The 22,142-nt window shown below is 35.8% G+C and overlaps 1 protein-coding gene across 2 annotated transcripts in view; it reads right to left on the reverse strand.

Moving 5' to 3' along the window:
* Window positions 1–461: 461 nt before the first annotated feature.
* PARP4 (poly(ADP-ribose) polymerase family member 4) overlaps window positions 462–22,142 on the reverse strand; it is a 49,934-nt gene continuing 28,253 nt past the window's right edge. The window contains exons 22-37 of one of the 2 annotated variants that reach the window (XM_040544074.1): window positions 21,341–21,422; window positions 20,761–20,898; window positions 18,811–19,006; window positions 18,499–18,569; window positions 16,848–17,035; window positions 14,229–14,328; window positions 12,929–13,099; window positions 12,432–12,512; window positions 10,622–10,702; window positions 9,759–9,854; window positions 8,583–8,723; window positions 6,758–7,432; window positions 6,133–6,234; window positions 4,137–4,239; window positions 3,098–3,230; window positions 462–2,043 (exon numbers count right to left, since the gene is read on the reverse strand). In XM_040544074.1, the coding sequence (XP_040400008.1) occupies window positions 1,893–2,043; window positions 3,098–3,230; window positions 4,137–4,239; window positions 6,133–6,234; window positions 6,758–7,432; window positions 8,583–8,723; window positions 9,759–9,854; window positions 10,622–10,702; window positions 12,432–12,512; window positions 12,929–13,099; window positions 14,229–14,328; window positions 16,848–17,035; window positions 18,499–18,569; window positions 18,811–19,006; window positions 20,761–20,898; window positions 21,341–21,422 (2,509 nt within the window). In that variant the 3' untranslated portion in view covers window positions 462–1,892. The remainder of the gene's footprint in view (window positions 2,044–3,097; window positions 3,231–4,136; window positions 4,240–6,132; window positions 6,235–6,757; window positions 7,433–8,582; window positions 8,724–9,758; window positions 9,855–10,621; window positions 10,703–12,431; window positions 12,513–12,928; window positions 13,100–14,228; window positions 14,329–16,847; window positions 17,036–18,498; window positions 18,570–18,810; window positions 19,007–20,760; window positions 20,899–21,340; window positions 21,423–22,142) is intronic. The other variant, XM_040544075.1, reaches the window with a different exon arrangement.

Consider the following 22,142-nt stretch of genomic DNA (forward strand, 5'->3'; position numbering starts at 1 on the left):
GGAAATGCGCCAAAAGGATGGCTGTGGGCACCTCAAGGCAAGGTCCTGTTGGGGAATGGGGGTTCTCACTGGGAAAAACAAGAAATCCCTTTACATTTCTTAGTATTTTTCGCATTAAACTTACTGCCTAGAGGTGAGCACAGTTTTTTTTATAGTAACATACAGGAGAAAAAAAAGATAATCATGTAAGAATGCCATACCTTATTTACCTTACATACCTTTTACGTTTTACATTTACCTTTACATACCTTTTTACCTTATTTACTGTAACTGCCTGTGCTAGTGCTAGGGTGTTAACAAAACTGCCCAGGAAGCATTTTATTAAGGAATACAAATCACCCACATGAAACTTTGGGGCTTTCACATGAAAGCACGCTTGCATTGTAAAAACACTCATACAGGATGTATCGTTGCAACTGTGAAAACAACAAACTATTTGAATAAATAAATGTAGCGGAGGAAAATACAAATTGTGTCTTTTATTCATAGTTTTGCACATGCTCACTTTCCAAGGTAACTCTAGTTATGCATCCAGTGCCCATGCAAAGACTTAACAAATTGTCAGTTTTCTAAATTAAAGAGTCTGCCTAGCTCTTAATAAACTGATATCTGAGCTCTTATCAAACAAAGTGTAGCACAACACTTTTCCTTTGTATTATTCACTGAAAAGAGCCAGTAGCTTACTTGAAAACTAGGATTCATAGCATCTCAGAAACACAAGACTCGGGACATCGTCTCAGCAACCTCCTGTACTTAGGCAGGAGCAAGGAAATATGCTCCATCCTTGGCAGGTGTTTGCTAAATTCTCAAGAAAACATCTATGAAAGAGATTCCAGTTTTCCTTAGCAACGTCTTACAATGCTTCTTTCTCTTAATAAATACTAGGGAGCATGTCCTGTTTGCACTGCAGCACCCTACCTGTAGAGGCTGAGGAATCTGCTGCTTCTGAACATTTTCAATGGTTGGACAAACAACTGCAGAGTGTGTTCTGTACACACTCAATCCCGCCTCAGTGCAAGTAATTGTCTTTTTACTCACTACCTACACTTCCTCTGATCACAGCATACCAAAGAGTGATTCTGTGCAGCTCTGGAATTTAGAAGAGGTAATGTGTTCATTTAAGCACCCGTGAAAAGCACATTAAATTAAGATAAATCACTTTTATTCTGGATTTATTATTAGACTTACGTGTTTGGACTGGTATAAAGTAATACTAATCAAGTAGCTTTTCCTCAGGATAAAATCAGAATACAGAGTAATAGCCGACAAATAGAGAGAACACATACCTCCTAACAAAATTGACCTATGTATTCACAAATTGACATATGACTAATAAGAAAAACAGTGCAGGAGAAAAACAACGGTTCTGCTGTTTGCATTTCAAGACACGCTGTAGGAATCACAAAACCATCCAACTCAAAACACTGATATGTGTTTTGATGTTTATTGTGATGTTTATATGTGAAGATGTTTATTAGGTCTTTACTAATCACATTCTTGTATCTGTCAAAACATTCTGCAGTATTTAACTGAATTACTATATTGCACTTCAATTACAGTGCCACTGTAGAAGAATTAAATATTTTAGAATAAATAGAAATATGAAAGATGTAAAAGTACTAAGAATATGCAACAAACTACAGAATAATGTCAAATTATGAAATATGGAGGTATTTTTAATAGTCACAGATAAGTAAAGTACTATGTATGTAAAGTCAACTTACTAACTGTAAGATCCTTTAATTTTGTCTGTGTGAGAATTATTCGAGAATAATATACAATCAAATATCCTCAATTTAAACATTTTATGTAAAATCACAAGAAAAGCTATTTCACTATTATCTTAAACAATTACAAAGGTTTAAATATTTTAAGTAGAAAGAAAATTGATGTTAGTTAAAAGTGATACCCAGTATCTTCTTGGTGGCAGAATCCCAGTCTTTCCCAAGTTCAAGTCGATAGTAAATAGCTGGAAATTGTCTGTCAACTCTTCTTACCCACTCTATTGCTTTCTTGATCAACTCAAAAGTCCAGTGAACACCGCTGTGTGTAGAAATGAAGTTTTATTATAATAAAGTCTTGTAAATCCGCCGAAAAAAGCAAGAAAATAATTTCTTCTGTGATCATTTGAGAGAGAAAATTGTCTATAGTACAATGACCCAGCCTATGTAAAATATCACCTGACACAGGAAACTACATCATCATCTCCTCTGCCCCATCTTTTTGGAATATTCCATATGGGGCATATGTGGATCCATAACCGTTACTTGCATTCATTTGCACTGTTCCTATCACCACGGTGAAGTGCTATGCATTTCATAACGGCAAACGTGTCTCATTCTTTGTACATTCACATGTCAGAATTCTTTCACTTTTGTGGTCTATCCAAACTGCTTTCATCCAGCAGTCAATATGATTTTGTTTGTATTTCACACCAGCTGACAATTGTTCACTTCACCCCCAACAGAAGGGAATTTCCAGATGCAGGGACCCGTCTTTGAAAGATAACAGAGCACTGGGACATACAGAAGTGAGGGGACTTTGTCAGAATGAGCCAGCATCAGCATTCCCCAGGGCTAATGGAAAAAGTGGAAGTTGTGCTGTGATCACGTGCCCTGATGATTTCAAAAGTATTGTATTTTACAGTGTTTGCTTGTGAAGAACACCAACCCGTATACTAAAATGCTAAATGCTAAATTGCTAAACCCAAATGCTAAAAAAGGATGCAGACCAAGAGGAACAAGTTACATGAATGAAAAGTCTGAAAAGGTTGAAGTCTTGAAAAGGTTGAGATTGTGGAATCTCCATCCTTAAAGGTATTTAAAAATCAACTGGGCAAGTTTCTGAACAACTTACCCAACATCTGAGTTGGCTCTGATTTCTCAGTTTTTGTATCATATTTTGCAAATTACTCTCTCCTCCATCCATCCTCTTAGAAGCAGTCATGTGTCACCAATATCATTAGTGCTTCCCATTCCCTTTTCTACAGCCATATCCTGTAGCATAGCCATTTACTCTCCATAATGAGGTTAATCTTACATATGTTGAGAAGGTTTACATTACTATATTAAATTATAAGATTTTTTTAAAAGCATACCTTGAAGTGGTTAAATTATCAAGTTTCATCAGCGATTTGAAAACTATCCCATTCAGTTCCTTTGTGCAGCGTATGAACTGAAGCACAAGAAGAGTAGCAATCAATTGCAGTAGCTTTTCTTTTCCATTTGAGCCTAAGGAAGAAGAAAAGGGAAATCATTTAAATGAATTCTTGATAGCAGAAAAGGTACTTCCTACAAAGTTTTAAATTTAAAAATTTTAAAGTCCTGATGCTACTTAATTGTTTCACCATACAATCAGTACTATGAAAAGTATTCACATTAGTGACCTGGCAAACATGCTCCTGGCTTTCAAACTTATGTCTGTTAATGCTTTTTTAGGATTTCTGCAGTTTGCATTTGCTTGGGTTCTAATCAACTTTGATTTTAATGCATGGGAATGGGAATGTGTAAGAATGGGAAAAACGTAAGAGTTTTGTCCTTTGATGAAGCATTGCATCCTCTAATAATTTAGAAAGAATGAATTGCCTTTTTTTCCCCAAGTTTTCTGGTCTGCTGCCAGCAGTGAGCGCCAACTGACAGAATCAAACAGCAGACAAAGTGTGCATAGACAGAACGCATACTGAATGCGCTGCAGGCAGCATGTGGGGAAAAGAACTGTAGAAATATTATTTGTGTTATCTGAAATGTGAAAAGCAGAAGTGGTCTCAGTCTCTCTCCTAGGAGAGACCTTCCTCCCCCACTCCCTTTCTTTTTTTTTTTTTTTTTTTAAAGTAGATATTAATACAGCAGATACAATAGCTGAGATAAAAGAACCTCTATTGCTATTCCAGCTATTTCATATCCTCCACATATTTCTCCAGGAGATGTACGTAGCATTCAGGACACTATATTGTGAGAGAAGTTGAGAAGAAAATATATTATTAAAATCAGATGCTTTTGAAAATTTTAAGTTAAGAGATCCACTTAAATTCTGAGTTTATCTTATTGAAAGTTCCCCTAGAAATACAGAGTAATAACACATAAAGATAGGAAATGTAATACAATGCAGTGCTTTTTAATAACAGAAAAAGTATTTACCAAGTGACTGAATGCCTTTTCTGATAAGGAAATGATTAATTAAATAATCAACATCAAATTTCAAGATTTTTCCCAACTGGGGACTGAGATTCCAAGAGCCATTCTATGGAATAAACAAAGATATGGATAAGCGAGAGATTCACAACACTGAAAATGTGTTTGTCAGGAACAAAATAAACATAGGATAGTTATTTAAAATGTTTTTAAAAGCTTACACAAACACCGAACTGAAATCCATGTGATCCATTTAGTTGAATCAAATATTAAACTTCCAAACCCTTTGATAAACCATCAAATGTTTGTAATTGATGTGGAATGTTGTAGTCAGGTTATAAAAAAACCTCAAACAATAAGAACAAAGAAATTCTGAATTGACTTGCACTATGACAACATTAACCTCATCAATTTTATTTCAAACAAATTCTTTTGGAAAATTATTTTAAAGGTGCTCAAAAATAAGCATTTGTCTTACCCACAAGAAACAAAAAAGGATCTCTCTCCTCTGAAGGGAGTGCAGTCTCTATAAATTTAGTTTGCTATTCATGTTGTTAAATACAGTATTAACCAATCCTATTTTATCTGACTTTCCCTGCCAAAAATTAGAGAACTTTGATTAAAACTGTCAGTTTGCTACTCTCAGATAAGATGGAAGATGGGCTTTCAATAGGATTTTCAACTACTTATTCTTCAATGATAAATACTTTCAAAACTTTTATCTGTCCTTGCAGCTTTATGTCATAGATAACTGTAACTGTGGACACAAATTCATAACAATTTACAGATTCATATAAGGTAAGTTAGAAGACAATACATGTTTTTAAATTATCTAAAAAGTAAGATTCTGTTAGATCACTAAACTTAATTAGTGTAAAAAACTGAGAAACTTTTTCTTTCTATAATTCAACAACTGGCAATTCTGCTCAAAAAGAAAAGCAATCTTGAAGCTCTCTTTGAGAGTTAACTCCCATAAGAGCCGATCACAAAACTATTCCCCATTATATCCCCATGTGTGGCATATGGTAATGGTTCAATGTTTAAAAATAATTTGATAAAAGTGACCTGTCAAAAATATAGGAAAAATAGACATCTCTTCTTGACACTTACATCAGCTATACTTTCCTACTTGCCTTTTCCTACTATTGCATACAAACTGACGTGCTGGATCTAGTGTACCAGGTATACTCCCAGACAAAGGGAATTCAACAAAGCACCAGGCTGAATGGCCAATCTCTGCTGATAAACAACAGGAGTCTCCACTGAGGGAATACCACGGTGGCTTCTTCATTTGGATCATGTAGCACTACTGAAGACCTCCTTCTGTTTATTACATACGGATATCGGTTGTGTGGCCTACGATCTGATTGTTGATCGCCACCTCACCCCATCGATTGGTAAGCTCACCAACTGGTGATGGGTTAGGTGAAGCAGTGGACTTCTCCAACCACGAGGATCATACCTAAGCAAGGCAAAACATTACCTATTCTGAATCCTGCTTGCAGAATTCTTGGGCAATATTGTTTAATTCAGCTTGTCTTTAATTCACTAGCCATTCAGCTGGTCTAACTATCCTGCAGAAGTTCCTCCTGCACTCTATGTAATCCTCTAAGCCCCAACTACTTCTTATTTTCTTGCATAATGTGCATTATTTACACCTAATTCTTCAACCTGGCTCCCCATATATGGTTTTATACATGTCCCAGGAAGTCTCCAAGCTGCAAACTGATGGAGGCTCTAAAATGGAGGTGTATCACTCAGTACCTGTTGGTCCTGATTTTACACTGTTCCTTAGGCACCCATTAAGAGCTGCCCATGAGAGCAATAAAACGTAGCATGACTTTGAGGTCATTATATACTTTTTAAGATCAGTTCATAAAGTAAAGAAAACAAATACGTTTATAAAATGGTTATCTCAGGACAGGACTAAAGTAAACATACTTTTTCTTTCTACATGTATTTTCTGTTAAAGTAATGCACAAATAGACTACGGGTACTGTACCTGATTTTGGAGCTCAAAAATTTCTTTCAAGTTTATAGAAGTCAGCTCAAATCTCCGTTGAATCTTTTCTTTCTCTATTGCTGCAAAGCTCTTTGATTGTTCCTGAAGAGGATAATATTCACTAAGAATCTTATTCTACCACCATTATTCATGCAACTACTACATCATGGTAAAAAGTAATTTCATTAAAAAAATTGAAAAGGAACTTCTTTTTAAAATAAACTTTTTTTTTCAGGTTGAAATTGTAAGATTTTAGGTTCATTCTCTCCTACTTAGGAAAGCATTTGCAATTCCAGAGTTAGTGAGACCTTTTTTCTCCGTTTAAAAGTTGTCTCTTAGAATAGTAAGGAGCAAGTGGCAGAATTCAGACCGTAAGATTTATCACTTTAAACAGAAATAATGAAAAAATAATCAAACAAAAAGAATGCTTTCTGCATCTCGGGTTCAGATTTCTTGAATTGGAAAGCAATTTCATTACCACCCTTACCATGTTCTTTTCAGGCTGTACAGCAATGAACCTTAGAACACAAATGTTAAGGCAGCTTTCCTTAGCTAAATGCAGCCTAGATTTCAACATGACATTTGTAGCATCCTGTATATCAAAGACTCCCAGCTGAAGACTTACCGAAACCTTAGTGCCCTCAGTAACTCCTTCAGATGCTGTAGCACCATGTTGACCTGCTACTTTTTTCTTACACTTTCGCCACGACATTGCTGCTTTGCTATCACATTGGAAAACAGGACATTTGGGAATAACTTGTTTTTCAACATTTGTTTTATCAGAAAGTATTGTGTCTGTAGGAGTAGGTGAACCAAACATTCCTGAATATTGTGTCTGAGCAACACAAGAAGAATAAGCAGGTTTCATGCCTCCCGCCAGTTTTTCAAGAGAACAGGGATGAGGAGGTGCAGGAACACTCATACAAACACCTAATTTTGGAAGCACAGGGGTCTGAAGTGAATTTTTTTCAGTCAGATAAGCTCCTCCTCCTATCTTAGTTGCTGAACCAAATGAGAAAGTGTTGCAATAATCCAGCACACGAAGGTCATGTGGTGAAGATGACATTGCTCCTGAAGATTCCTCCTTTGTGATGCCATTATCAAAATTCAAATTTGATTTGAGACTGCAAGTGTTACTTTGAATTTCAGAAAAAATTCCAAAGCCCTGTGCTGTGATTTTTTGTGAGGTGCTCTCGTGAATAACAGGAAGTTCTTCAGATTGAAATTGGAAGCTTTCAGTTTCACCTCTGTCACTGAAGAAATAATCTGACCAAGCATCAGTTACTCCTGGGGAACATGCCTGTTTAGTAAAAATGACAAGGAAACAAAATAATTCCAGAACTATTAAGACATTTTCCTCTTTTTAATCAATCTGTTATTTCTTCTTATGTTGTGCACAGTATCGTTATATTGTCATTCTTACGTTCAAAATGAAAGTAATACATCAGTTACACTAAATTTTTCTTACCCTATTCAACCTTACACTGGTCCAATTCAGAGTAAAACTTGACAAAGTATGAGCGGCGAGTGTTTTACATTATTAAGATAAAAACGATGAATATCCAAGTGATGATTTGGAGCCAAGGAAGTTCCACTGCACCATATTATTTTATATACACAGAAGATAGATCTATGTAAACTCAAGTGTGGATCCTGCTTGTGCTGACTCAAGCTGGCAAGTTCACATGATGCAGACCAATTCTGGTACATGTACCAGGTGAGGTCCAGTAGTTGCTGCATACAGGTTAGTGGGCTTGCCACTATACACCAGTGTAGACTTCTAGGTGTTCTGCTACCTAGGAGTTCTTGGTCCAAAGAATCAAAAAAAATGGCTTTATATGAGTTGACCTAAGTTATAGTACACATATACACTGGGACAATTTAAATAGTCCACATTCTTAATACATTACAGACTACAGGTTAAGATGATGTTCTTCAATTATTTTAGATGCACGTCATGGTCACACACAACATAATTGAATAGACAAATAACGATTTACTTGATTCTCCTACAAAATTTCGAGATGTAAAGCCTCAACCCATTAAGACTTCATGGGCTAAAAGAATTAGAGGTGCTAACTAATTTCTAAAGTCAAGAACTACCATAACTAGCAAACATCCTATTTGACTAGTTCAAGATTTTCATAAGAATACACTAGTGTAGATAAAGCCTTTAATTCAAGAAGTGTTAGTTTCTGCTGGATGGTAGAAGAGGCCTATAATATCATATTTTCTTTCAAAATTTCTCATTTTATTTTTTAAAATATACTTTATTTTTGGGACAATAAAATTCCACACAGTACTTGTCTGGAGTTAATGACTTTCAAAATAATTAAAAATTGACCTAATTTCATTAACAATTACTGTGTATTATCACATAAAATACAGCAGCACAGCTGGATAATAAATGAGAAATGTTAGCAATAAAAACATATATTAAGTATAGTTACCGGGGAAAATCCTTCTGAACATAAAATTTCAGATTCCATTGGCTTTTGGTCCCAGTCCATGTACGGTAAAATATCTACATCTTCTTTTGCTATAATTTCCGGAATGTTTGGAACATCAGCAGGACAAATTTCATTAGCATCCTAAAACAAAATTCATCACAGTTACAAAACTTGAAAGTTCTCTTCAATTTTTAGTTCTTAGTTGTGATAGATGTTATAACAGAAAATTCTGTCATAACAGAGAGTGCATTTTTTTCTTTGTGAGTTTGAAATGTGTTGAAAACAGAAAAAAAACAGATAATGCAGTACATTAAAAATACCAATATAAGCAGTAAATGTAACCAATATATTGGTATCGGTGTATACCAATAAGCAGTAAATGTAACTTCACAGTTAGATATTTAACTTCAAGATGAGATGAATCAAGCTCTAGAAATATCTATTTATTTCAGATGACAATAAGAAGAAGTCAAACATGACCGATTTATCACTAAATGTAAATACACATATATGGTCAGATGAATTCCCATTCTTTGTGCACGATCTACTACTTACTCCAACTGATACCATATTGCTTATCATGATACCGCTTTTCCATTTGAAATTTTTTTTTACAGACTTTCGAACTTCAAAATTGTCATTTGTATGTATTTGTTTCCATTTGCTGCAAAGTTTTGTTCTTCCTACCACTGTTCTAATGCTGGAAGCAAACAAAACTTCCCACAGTTTACAGCAGTATTAGAAGAGATTTTTTTCAAGTTTTGGTTTCCTTCTGATTATCACCTAATACAGACTGTCCCGGAATGACCTTTGCCAATCCAAACCCATTACTTAAAGAGTATTCTTCATCTGGACTTTTCCTTTGACCCATTTGGCTTCCACAGCACTAGCACAAATTGCAAACCCTTATAGCAAATCACAACAGGAAAATACTGACTGTTTGAGGTCTGATTGTAAGGTAAGGACAAGCAATATGTGAAATGGAAAACAAAAATAACTTGCTGTATTGCAGAAGAAACCAGAATCATTTCAAAAAACATAGTTTTAGCTCTATTTTAAAATAATAAACATTGTTTATTGTAAAGGAAGACTGGTTTTGATATGTGCAAGGTTACAGAATTTAGAGTCTTTTCACAGAGAAGCTAGTGAGAACAAGATATTTTGTAGAAAACATACCCTCTTCTCAACTGCAACAAAGCTTGTAAACTGGGTTATAATTGAGTGTTCCAAGCTGAGATGAATAATCTTGTTTTTCAATATTTGTTTCTTCATCTAGATTGTTAAGTATTAACAAATGAAAGAGGCAGAAAAAATATAATCAGGTAAAAGAAGCAGAAATGTCAAAACTGAACATATAAACACACTTACGCACTCTAAATAGGGACATATAAAAGGAAGGGCTCATGTGAATGTACTGGCCTAACTCTCTGCTCCTTCTAACTTTTTCTACTTCCTCACTTAACTTTGGGTAGAGACATGTAGTTATACACTTCTTTTGGTTCTGTACTTCCTCTTGTGTAAGAGAAAGCTCTATCTTATTTAGGATTAGTTTGAAGCCCCAGGTAAGCCAAGATGACAAAGTGATAAGTTTTTAAGTAGCTAAAATTTAAATCTGTTTTAACAGATCATCAGATCATTAAATCTGTCTATCTGTAAAACTGAAGTCATTATCTTCCACCCTATCCTATACAAAAGCCAAGAATCTTGGCTGGATGTTCTGATCTTCTAGAAACAAAAATGTTATATGCCAGGGAAAGAAGAACCACCAATGACCTGCAATGACAATGTATAGATTAGGAAAAATATGTACATGTTATACCAATATTCTCATAACGGGGAAGAACACACGACTGTCCCCAAATTCTTCATAATTGCATTCAGGAGGAAAATGTATTCCTATATGGTGACCTTAACCTTAAAATGACACTGGAACTTCAACCTTAAAGTTATGTTTAACAAAGCAAAAAACCCTCTATTCCATTTAAATGTTTGCTATTTGTAATTTTAAATATATACTTTTTGCTTTTAGATTATCAAACCTCATGCTCTGTTTCATTCTCATGAAGAATCCCATCTTCATAGTCCCTAATAAAAGCTCTTGCTGTGAGTTTGTGTAGCACCTAGAAAGAAAATAAAGGTGGTGATGAAAAAAAGAGATTTAATTTTTTTTCCTTTTATTTATGAGATCTGGGCAGCTTTCATATTTACACAGTATCCAGTTTTCTAAGGGTCAGCTAATCTTTCATTTAAAAAGCAGTCATAACCTGCACCTAAGGTACATTTTTATTTCACTTAACTTTAGCAAACTAAAAGATACCTAGGTCTTTACTTGTTGCTTGTTGCACACATTCTCACTAGAGTAAAGGATGGGAAAAGGCAAAGAAATGGATGAACAGAAAAACCACCAGGCAATCCATCTCATCTTGGAACAGCTAACTAAAACAAGTAGGAAGCTTCCCTCTTCTGGAGGAACACATTTCCCTACAGTGACTGTAAACTGAGCCCAGACAACTTCCTCACTCTTAAGAATATCTAGATAGCTGAAGTTAGATAAATTAGCCCTGTGCATAAAAATACAGAATTTGGGGGAAAATTAAATTCATTCTAGAGTGTTTAACTTTAAACAATTCATTAGGTGTATAAAAATCAAGTTATTTTTGACCTGAGGGTTTGTGTGCAGAAAAAGGGAATACTGAAATCTGTTAACTAGAAATTGCTTTTAAAAATGGAACCAGTCTTTCATGGGAAAGAAAAACACTTTTAGTCTGTTCAATATGCTAAAGCTAACAGAGGGAGGAAGCACTCTCTCTGTGTGGCAAAGTTTTGCTCTATTCTAGTTCCTATTGCCCAAACATTCCCACTGATTCATTTTTGGAAGAAGACAGTAAGTGCTGGAGAAAGGCACTACTGAGGAACACCTCATAAGCCAGCATTTTTTGTGATAAGGTGAATTGACAAAAGAAACAGGTAAAAATTCTCAGAGTTCATCTAAAGCATCAATAATTAATAATTTGCTTCTAATTTTGGCCCTTTAAAAAATCATTTTACCACTTCAGTTTACACCTTTCAAAGCCCTATTTTTTTAACTACATCTGGAATTTGTAGTATAGGATTTTTTTAAAAAAAAAGCATTAATTCTTTATGGCAAGCAAATACGTTGCTTCTGCTTGCCAGTTTCGTCTGTAGAAGGGCATATCCATGGAAACCAACTGTCCTTAGACTACAGCCCACAATAGTAGCTTTCAAAGTGGATTACACTAAATAAGGAACAGTCATTTTTATTTGAAAACAAATCAGCTCCTTAGTGGGGAAAGGGTGAGAGTCATGTCAGAATTATTACTGAAGGATGACTATTCTGATGATTTTTCAAGTGTAGACACCTCTTAGATCTAATAAATGGTTCTTTTCAGCATGTTTTCCTTTTCAACACCAGTGCAGAGCTTTCATCTATATAAATACTCTTAAGTTACTTGGTTACTGAAGCAGCTAAAAGGCTAGTAACACTTTAATATATACAAGTTTCTATAATGAAAGACTGATGACAAGATTCTCCACATAGTAACAATTTACAACTTGAAAGAGAATGCTGCTGCAGCTCCTTCATGCAAGTCACCTGAAGAAGAAGAGCAAATGCAGGGACAAAGCTAGAGCCCAACGAAGTTGCTGGAATAAGAACCAGCACTTTCAGTTCTGAGAAGTCCAAGTTTTGTGCTAAAAAGCACAGAGTCTGTTCAAACGTCAGAAGCAAAAATAATGGTGCAAGAACTGAAAACAGGGGTTTTAATTCATTCAAAAGAGCCCAAAGCAGCTTCTCTCACTATATGTGCACGCAATGTTGGCCAAACTCACTGTTCCTGTTGTCTTCTGTAATTCAGTAGTTGACACCACAGTTTGTAGTTCTTTGTCATTTATTATTGCTCTTAAGGTGGCCTAAAAGGGGAAAAAAAAAAAAGTTTTCTTCGTCTTGTACTGTGTTATTTGCACACATGCATGCTGTTCCATGTTCTGAATGTAACTCAAATCTGTAACTCTCTGCATGTCTGTGTTTAAAAACATTTCCCCTTACAACAAGGGGACACTCGCAAATAAAGAAATCTTGTATTTATTAAAGTATAATGACATGCACATTAAACACGGTAATCTTTTCCTCTCTACTTCTTATTGGGAAGACTAATAATGGCATTTAAATAGTAATTTAATTACATTTAGCAGTGAAAATGGAGCTAAGTATATGCTGCATAAAGGATATATAATACAAAATTAATATAATAAAATACAATACGACCTTTGCAATCTTTTTACATGTGAATTTCTATCCAGTATTAAGTGTATATCCCAGTCTTTACCTGAGTACAGTGAGGGACAAATCCGTAGACGAGAAGCCTCTCACTGGTAAATAAAGACTGTATTTGAGCAGGAGCCTGCATTGGCTCTGGTTCATTTATATTAAACTGTTGCCATTTAATAGAAACAGAACTGCATCCTGGAGAAAATATTCTGGACACCTGTCTCTGTACCTGTGTAAAGATAGAAAACAAATTAGCTCTGTTTCCTTCTAGGCTTTTAAGAGAAAACACAATCTCTCAATACAATAATAATAATAATAAACAAACAAAAAAAACCAATACCCATACTTCCCATGTGAATGGACCTAATTTCCTTTTTTTTTTTTTTTTTTTTCTTTCTGATACAACTAAAGCCACATACTTGTAAAACTTTTGCCACGTACTGGTACAAATGAGTCAAAGGATAATCGCTCAGCCGCTACTGTACCAGCTTTGGGAATAATGAGATTTCTTTTAAGTGAAAGATGAGATTTGAGAGTAAAGTTTCCATTCATCAGGGTTGCCAAAAAGGCTAGGGAATACGGCCTGCTAGACACAGCACCTCCTATGTGTGAACTCTGAGATGTGTGAACAGTTCTGCAGATCTCCGTGGTCTGCTCAGGATAATTTTGCATCCTTCAAATGACAGCCAGAATAGCCAGAGGATAGATCTTCATTCTTTCCCCCAGACAAAAACATGCCAGCTATTAGCCATGCTGCAGCCCCTTCTCTGCTATCTCTGTGTCAGGAGGGACCAGATTCAAGGCACAGCATAGAGCTGTAGGCACATAACTACTGGGAAACCCAGAAGCACTCTGCACATGGGGTCCTATGTTGCCTGAAATTTACAGAAGCACCAACAGACCAATGTTACAGAATGGAGTTGCTACAGGCCTCAACACTATGGCAAGGACGAGGTTGTAGATGGCCTGTGACATCTAGGATAGAAGCAAAACTCTGGTTTTCCATTCAGGGAGAATTATTTAAATAGTTTGACACTTCATAAACTTTTTCCAAGTCAGTGTTATTGCAATCACCAAAAAAAGCAGAGACCTCTCTCAAAAACAATAGAAAAACTAAAATAAGTCTTGGTTTCCTTGGTTTATTTTACACATCAAGTGACCAATCTGAACGAGAAGGTGGGGCAACTGCAGTGATAAATTCCCTCCCTTATCAAAGGGGGAGCTCCACAGCTCTATATCCCTTCTTAGCCCGTGTTCCTGCTGAAAATAAGGCATGCACCCAAAAGACAATCAGTATCAGATATCGATAGGTCAGGCAATGGTCACATACTGAGTATATTAAGGATTTGTAAGCGTACCTTTGTCTCCCAGTTATACTTTGATTTTGGGTCAAAATACTCAAACGCTCCAGCACCATACTGGGACAAAGACCTCAGCATGTGACGATTTGCTGTGGAACTAATAACATAAAAAATCCTTCATGTAATTATTGAATTAAATCATTAAGTCACCTGATACCATTTCTACAACTGATACCAGTTTTTAAATATCTTGATTTTAATTAGTACTGCAAAGTTTGTGATTTTTTTAAATTTCACCCCTTTCTCAGGGTATAGACCAACTGAAAGCAACTGAGCCAATGAAAATGATGCTGCATTACAGATTTCCCAATAACATTTGAGAAAATTGCATGGCTTATGAGCTTTTACGTGTCCTAGTGCAGGGCTCTGCAGAGAAATTAACTTATATCCCAACACCAGTAAGGCTGATCAAAATGATGCTAATCTTGAAGTAATTAACCTCAGTCTCAGCAGAGCTACGTAGTATGGGCACAGTCATCTTACAGGGAATGTCACTTTCTTGACAACACGGATATAACCAATACGATAACACTTATTAGCCTGATAGAACAGCAGGCTAATGGTCTGACTACTATGAAGCTATCATAGGTATACAGACAAATGAGAGCTTCTAGAGGATTACAGAAGAACAATTAAGGAGATGAGAATTCTCATGGGTGAGAAACAGCACGCTCTCTCTCGAATCTTTGTCAGACAATAGCAGATTCACTCCTCAACAGGACCATACCACTGTCTTAGAGAAATCTTGCGAATCCTCACCAAATCCCCTCCAGGCAAAATTAAACAGTACAGTTGTATTTTGTAACAAGAACACATAACATCTTGAACTTAAAAAGGTTTACTGCCCTTTTAAAAGTCTTTTTACAGATTTGCTATCTTATACAACTCTGTAAAGTACAAACCTTGCACTATTTAAAAATATTTTTTCAACCTGATCTAGTGGGAGGTGTCTCTGCCCATGGCAGGATAGTTGGAACTAGATAATCTTTATGGTCCCTTCCAACCCAAACTATTCTATGACTCTGTGATTTTTTTTTCATTTACCTGCAAAGAATTATCACAGATAAAACTGATGTAGTACTCTCTATTAATTCAGCCCTCTAGAAAACACTCTGTCTACACAGAAGCATGAACCAGAGAGTGAGGTTCTCTTTTACACCTCTTTCCCAATTATTACTTTACCAATGGAACATATTAAACAGATCCTGCCTCCTGAAAGTAGACTGTTATACATTAATGTCAGCCATTAGCGTTATAGGTCTAGAGGAACTATTAAAAGCCATGCCCTCTCAGACTATCAGCAGTAAAATAATCTGTCCCTAGGACAAGTTCTGTCATAGCAATAATATGAATGTAAAGTATGCTGAACACGAACACAACATGACTGCAAATACATTGGAAAGGATGTCAGCATGTTAGTGGGCACACACCGTTTGTTCTTTGTTGTGTGTTGATGCAAAGGATTACACTGGAAGAGCACTGGGATGTGTGGTACATGTCCTGAAGGGTGTGCTCATGCAGTGCTGGGAGAAGGCCTGCAGCTCCCAACCAGGAAACATTGATAGAGCCCTGTTGAAGTTATCATTAAAAACATTCTAGAAGAACATGACTCTCACCACTGGTCTTTATTTTGATGTGTCCTTGCCAGCCTTCCCAGGATACAGAAAGAAGCTAACACTCTTTGACTCCTTCCCATTTAAGCCTGGCAACCTGAAATACGCAACTGTAACCCATTACTTTTTAAAGTCATTTCAGTCACATCTTTCCAGTTTGTTGTTACTGTACAGTCAAACTAAATTACAACGAATTTCAGTGAGGTTTTGCTTGTTCCTGTGATTGCTAAGAACTCTTTTTAACACAGGTGGCATCTTATAGCCAGCCATATACCAGGGTATATACCAGATGTTCCCAAACTTCATTCTCTCTAGTATTGCCATCGCTGTGACAGATCTGTGCTGAGTCACAGTGGTAGCAGTTGCTCCTGCTCCCCCACTCTGGCTAGGTAGTAAGATAAATCATCCTTACTGTCTGCCATCTCCATCTGAGAAGAGGAAGCATGAATTTGGCTGTTCAGCAAAAAAGCTGACTGTGCTGGAGTAGTTACTCCCTGTTTTGCCTAGTGAAAGGCAGAGGCTGGGTTTGGGTTGAGGAGGTTTATTTTCACATCATTTTGAAGTAGGTTACATTCCAGTAGTGAAATGTATCACAGGTTTGGGAACCTAGTGCTTTCATTGTCTTTAAGTCATTACCTTACAAACCAGATGAACATTAAATCATGAAATTATACAACTAATGTTAAATTGAGATCCCACTATCAAAATGAGACTTTACAAAGACATGAAATGCAAAGTTTTAAAGTGTTAACTCTCATATTTCCCAATTATATTCTTAGATAGTTGTTGTTATAATGAAGAAAGATACGAATAGCACAGAATTAAGTTTATTGTAGGTATCTTATCATTGAAATTCCTTACAAACATTTCTGCATTTAATCTAAACTCATATATATTTAAGACAGTACACTCAAACATCTGACAGTTCTCAGATTATCCACCTCTCATTTCAAATTAATTATCGGTCACTTAAAATAAAATTGCTGGTTAACTTTGTACTTACCCAACACCACATGTAAATAACCTTGTATGGTAGACATTATCTTTCACAATCTGGAATGTCACACTCTCATTCTGAATGTGTCCATCAGATATAAGAAGGAGGTTTCGGTGTCCTTGAGAAGGAAATAGCAAACTTAAGTAACGTAAGGTCTTCCACAGATCAGTATTTCCCAATGTTGCAGTAGCTGACTGAAAAGTAAAGTATTACAATTTTAGTTTGAACTTAATTTACCTTTTTCAAAATAACATATAATGCAGAATTTATTATTTAGTATACAGTTCTTCTGGTTCCCAAATATAAATGATTAATTCTTAAATTTTATTCTGTTCCCGCTCTTCCATAATTATGATTAGAGATGGAGTTTAAGGTTCATATCATACTGTATTTTCTCTGGGTTAGGCAAAACAATGCATAGGCAAGATATATAAGAAAAATTATAAATTCTTCAGAGCTTTCAGTTATCAGTGGTTTGGGGACATCCTGAACAGTTTTCATCCAGACTATTGCATCTAAGAACTATTTACAGCTCCATCTTTTAATTTGTTTAAGCCACTTTCTGAACTGAACTACAGTTTAGCCTCAACAGCAAGTGTGACAAGGAGTTCCACTGTGTATTATGCTGTTTTTTGAGTGACTTTATACGTGGACAGATAGTGGTAGGACAAGGGGGAATGGGTTTAAACTAAAAGATGGGAGATTTGGATTAGATTCTTTACTCAGAGGGTGCTGAGGCAAGTTGCCCAGAGAAGCTGTGGATGCCCCATCCGTGGAGATGTTCAAGGACAGGTTAGATAGGACCCTGGGCAACCTCATCCAGTGGGTGGCATCCCTGCCTATTGCAGGGGGGTTGGAATTAGATGATCTTTAAGGTCATTTCTAACCCAAGCCATTCTATGATTCTATGATTCTGTTTAGTTTTCCTTTTAAATCCACTGATTTATCATTTTGTTGGATATCCTCTGATCCTTAAGAGGTGAGAAACAGCAAATAATCGTCCAAAAGTATTTTTTTCTTGTCACTAAAATTCCTTTGGCCTAAATGCTGGCTTCACTTACAAATTATAGATTTCCGGAAGGAAGTCTAAACATCTGGAAGCACTTCTTTATTGTGCAGGTGAGGGAGCTCTGGCACAGGTTGCCCAGAGAAGCTGTGGAGTCTCTTCCTTGGAAGTCTCCAAAAGCCACCTGGAAGTGGTCCTGGGCAGCCTGCTCCGGGTGTTCCTGCTTGAGCAGGGGTTAGGACCAGGTGACCTCCAGAGGTCCCTTCCTACCTCAGCCATTCCTGTGATTCTGTGATTTTGTGAAGGAAATCATTTCCTCTCTTGTGCTGTGAGCAGGGCAACGAGAGGCATGAACTCCAAAAGACAAATTTAGGAGGAAACATTGAAAAAATGTTCTTACACTTATATCTACTTAGCTTCAAAATAACAACTTAAGTGATCACTTTAAACTGAACAGGAATTAATATTCAAATGTGATTATGCTTGTTACTAGGGAAAATAGGTTTCAAATAGTCTAAATCATAAAAAAAATATCTTAGAAGCTGGCTTAAAGAAAAAGAAAACAAGATGAAAAGTTGGATAACTTCTGCAAAGATGAACATTCCTTTTAAAGAAACATTCTTTAGAATACAACCAAACTGATTTACTTACTGTAATAAACTCGGTCAGCGATGCCAGATCCTTTAAGATGTCCTTTGAAAATGGGGAAAATTCTGTGAAATCTGTGAACAAAGATTGATATTAGGAGCATTAAAATATTTAGCATGGGGCAACACTGTGGAAGCACAAGTTTAAGTTTTATGACTAGAATATCAGACTAGAAATATGCCATACTGCTACACATTCCAGGTTGCAGTTCAGTGTGTTAAGCTGGTCTGATAATAATGATGCATATAAAATTATTAAGTCACGGCAAGAAGGTAAAAGGTGGCTCACAGTTAAAAAGGAAACAGAGAAACTCACTTGCGCCAAATTTGACTACATTCACATTTTGTCTGAAACCAAGTTGTTTCAAAGCGTGTAAAGCAATCTGCTTTGCTTCCCATAACATTGAACCTGCCATGGAATTTGAGCAATCTAATAAAATAATAATTTCACTGGACAGCTGCTCTTCATCAAACGCTGCTTCAAACTCTGGTTGGAATACAAGCATGCAAGCCTACAGAGACAAACAAAATTAGTGCAGTGAACAAATGCTATTGCATTAGAAGTGTACCCAAGCATCTCCATTTTTCTTACTGTGGAATGAGAGCAGAATACAGCCATATTTGAAAGTTTGAGTTAATATATTTCATTTACTCTTATTTAGTGAGAAGTGCAACTTCTCTATCCTTTACATATAACTTAAGCCTCACATGAACAACTGAAAAAGGAACTTTGATGTTCAATGTTTTTTATCTGATTTACTCTCCAGCAAACAGCATTGGATTCTCTTCTCAAAGTTAAAAAAAATCACAGATATTATTTTTTATAATCATCACTGCCACCATCAGTTTGTTAGAAGGAGTAGAATTATATATATATATATATATATATATATATATATATATGCAAAGCAGAGAAATGCTTTGTGTCCTTGCTCTGAACAGAGATGCTATAAAACACAAGGGCTTTCAAAAGTGGAGCAATGAAATGCTGGAAGGAGTGAAAGTGTTTCCAATAGCACAGAAAGGTTTGCAGTCTGGAAGCACAAACAGAAATTTCTTTCTTTTTCCTTTCCTCAGGGGAATATCTGTATTATTGAAGTCGTGAAACAAATGTCCCTAAACTAATCCTTTTAAACTAAACAATTCTGATTAAAAGAAGAAAAATAGGAGACATCATTGTCAAAAAGAAAACAATCTAATCTGTCATTTTACTCATTTTACTCAATTTCAGCATTGGATTGACAGATTGGTAATACCAAGACTTTACATTTCACCTCTGCAGCATTTTGTCTTATTAAAAAAAAAAAGAAAAGATAAAAGCATCTGAAAATAGCTAAAAGTGCCACAGACTTCACTTTTATACCAGAAAAGAACAGCTGTGGTCACAAAAAATGGAGGAGGATGAAACAGTTTCTAATAAACTGGAATCACATCTTTTAAGATATGCTCTTAAGTTCTAAATGCATTTCTCAGGCAAGGAGTGTATGAAGGTAAGAGGTTGAACTGTTCTTTTCTTTCCTATTCAACCTTTTATTAATGTTTTCCAGTTGTAATAATGAGCTCTTCTGACACAGCCAGATTCTGTTTGTAAGTGATCCAGAGTGTTTGAACTGCTTTCTATGTCTTTTTCACTTGTTAGTGAAAAATATGAGATTTAAATGCCTTTGAAAATAGCCACTGCAACAGTAGTAACTACACCAGAATGCAAGATCTTCTAAGAAGGCCAGGTGCCTTAAGATAAAACACTGCTGGGTTATATAAATATTTGTGTGTGAGTTGTAAATAGTATTACAAATTTATTACAAATTTAATGATTTAAAATGTTATTTAATTTTTAGTTAGAATACAGACTGCATGACTCTGAAGCTTAGTTCCAGCCTAAGCCACAACTTATTTGTTCACTTCCATTTCTGTAAATGTAACATCTGCATCAAACAGTGTAGTCACATTTCTGTGAAATACAAACAGGAGCACAACAGTTAGAAAAAAAGTATTTTAACAGAAATATGATTGGACACTGTGTTGAAATTGTGCCTCAACCTTCAGTCTATTACTAGGCAAAGGATAAAACAAAGTCAACAAGATTCTATGGAACTGAAAACTCATTTTTGGAGAATACTCAGCTTAATAAAGAGATTAAATTGAATACTGTCTATGGTGTGAAATTGTTCTTCATCTTCTACCCATCAAAACCAAACTGTTTCTGTTTATTGTGTTTTAGCATATTCAGTATTACCTCATGAACTGTGTAACAATAATGCCATACCTCACTCCTTTGGTTGGGATGCTTCTCTACCCACATTCGGGGTAGATAGGCTTGAGAAATCCATATATCTAGACTAAAGCCACTGCTGTCCAAGCAGCTGTTTTTCACAGTCTTAATTACAGCCTTGCACTCTGTTTTCTAGCAGGGGAAAAAACAGGCATTTAAATATTTGTTTAATAACAGCTCAGTGAATATTTTTTACTAGTACAAAATAAAGTTGTCATTCGTGAGGACGGGGAATGATGACAGCACAGTTAATAGGGGTAGTACCAAAAGTCTTTTCTAGAAAGATTACATAAAATTTAAAAGGTGCAGTTGCTATGTACATATTATATTCTTTAAAATATCATTCACTTTCCTAAATGTGTTTTAAAATATGAAAACAAACAAAACAAAAAGGATTCAAGCACAACATCTTCATCTGAGAAAAACAGAGAAGCTACCAGTGTGCAGAAGGAATACCGCACAAAGCCACTCAGATATACAACACACATTTCTTAGGATTAAAGTTCCTTTTTAAATACACAGCAGAACTGCTAAGGCAGATGCCTTATTTTAAGTTATTTTGAAATTAGTTTACCTTTATTTTAAGTTTGTGTGTCCAACTATATAGGCGTTCAATGCTATATGGCATCTCAATAGACATATCCAAGGAGAATCCACTAAAAATAGAGAACAGAAACGAATGGTGGTCCAGGGAAGATGACGATTAATCTGCATGCAATGACATCTCCATGAGAATGAGCTCCGTTTCCTGACCTTTTAAGCTCACTGGATGAAAGTGGAGAATACTAAACTATTTAGACAAGTTTCTGTCTCTGTCCCCACTGTTTTTTTTAAGGTCTTCAGATTGCATTTTGCCAATTTCAGCCAATCTTGTCTCATAAAATAAGGTTATCTTCTATCTTGGGATTGAATTAGCCATTTTTGCCACACTGTCACAATGGTTATTCACTTCAGGTTGCTGACTCACCACAAGCCTGGGTTATTGGTAGTTACTATATTCCAGGATATCATCTCCTCAAATGTAGGTGTGTAGGGCTGCAAACGTTTCCTTTATGCGTACCCTTCCATTGGTCAGTCTTACATTTTGGTAAATTGCCTCTTTTAAAAACTATCATTGACTACTCAGAGTCCTAATTATTATTAATCAATATTATTGAATGCACCATGAATCTGTGTATCCTCTGCACAGTATATAAGCAATTATTTTCTATTCACAATCACATCTACATTATCTTTAAGATGCTTGTAGATAAAATATGCAATAGGTATGCACAGTCCCAGAGCAGCGGCAGAACCAGACTGAAGCAAGAAAAAATTATTATATTATTAAGCATTATATAAATGTTTGCAGCTAGCTCAGATATCTTTGCGTTGCT

The sequence above is a fragment of the Cygnus olor genome, chromosome 1 (assembly GCF_009769625.2).
Source record: "Cygnus olor isolate bCygOlo1 chromosome 1, bCygOlo1.pri.v2, whole genome shotgun sequence".
Lineage (NCBI taxonomy): Eukaryota > Metazoa > Chordata > Aves > Anseriformes > Anatidae > Cygnus > Cygnus olor.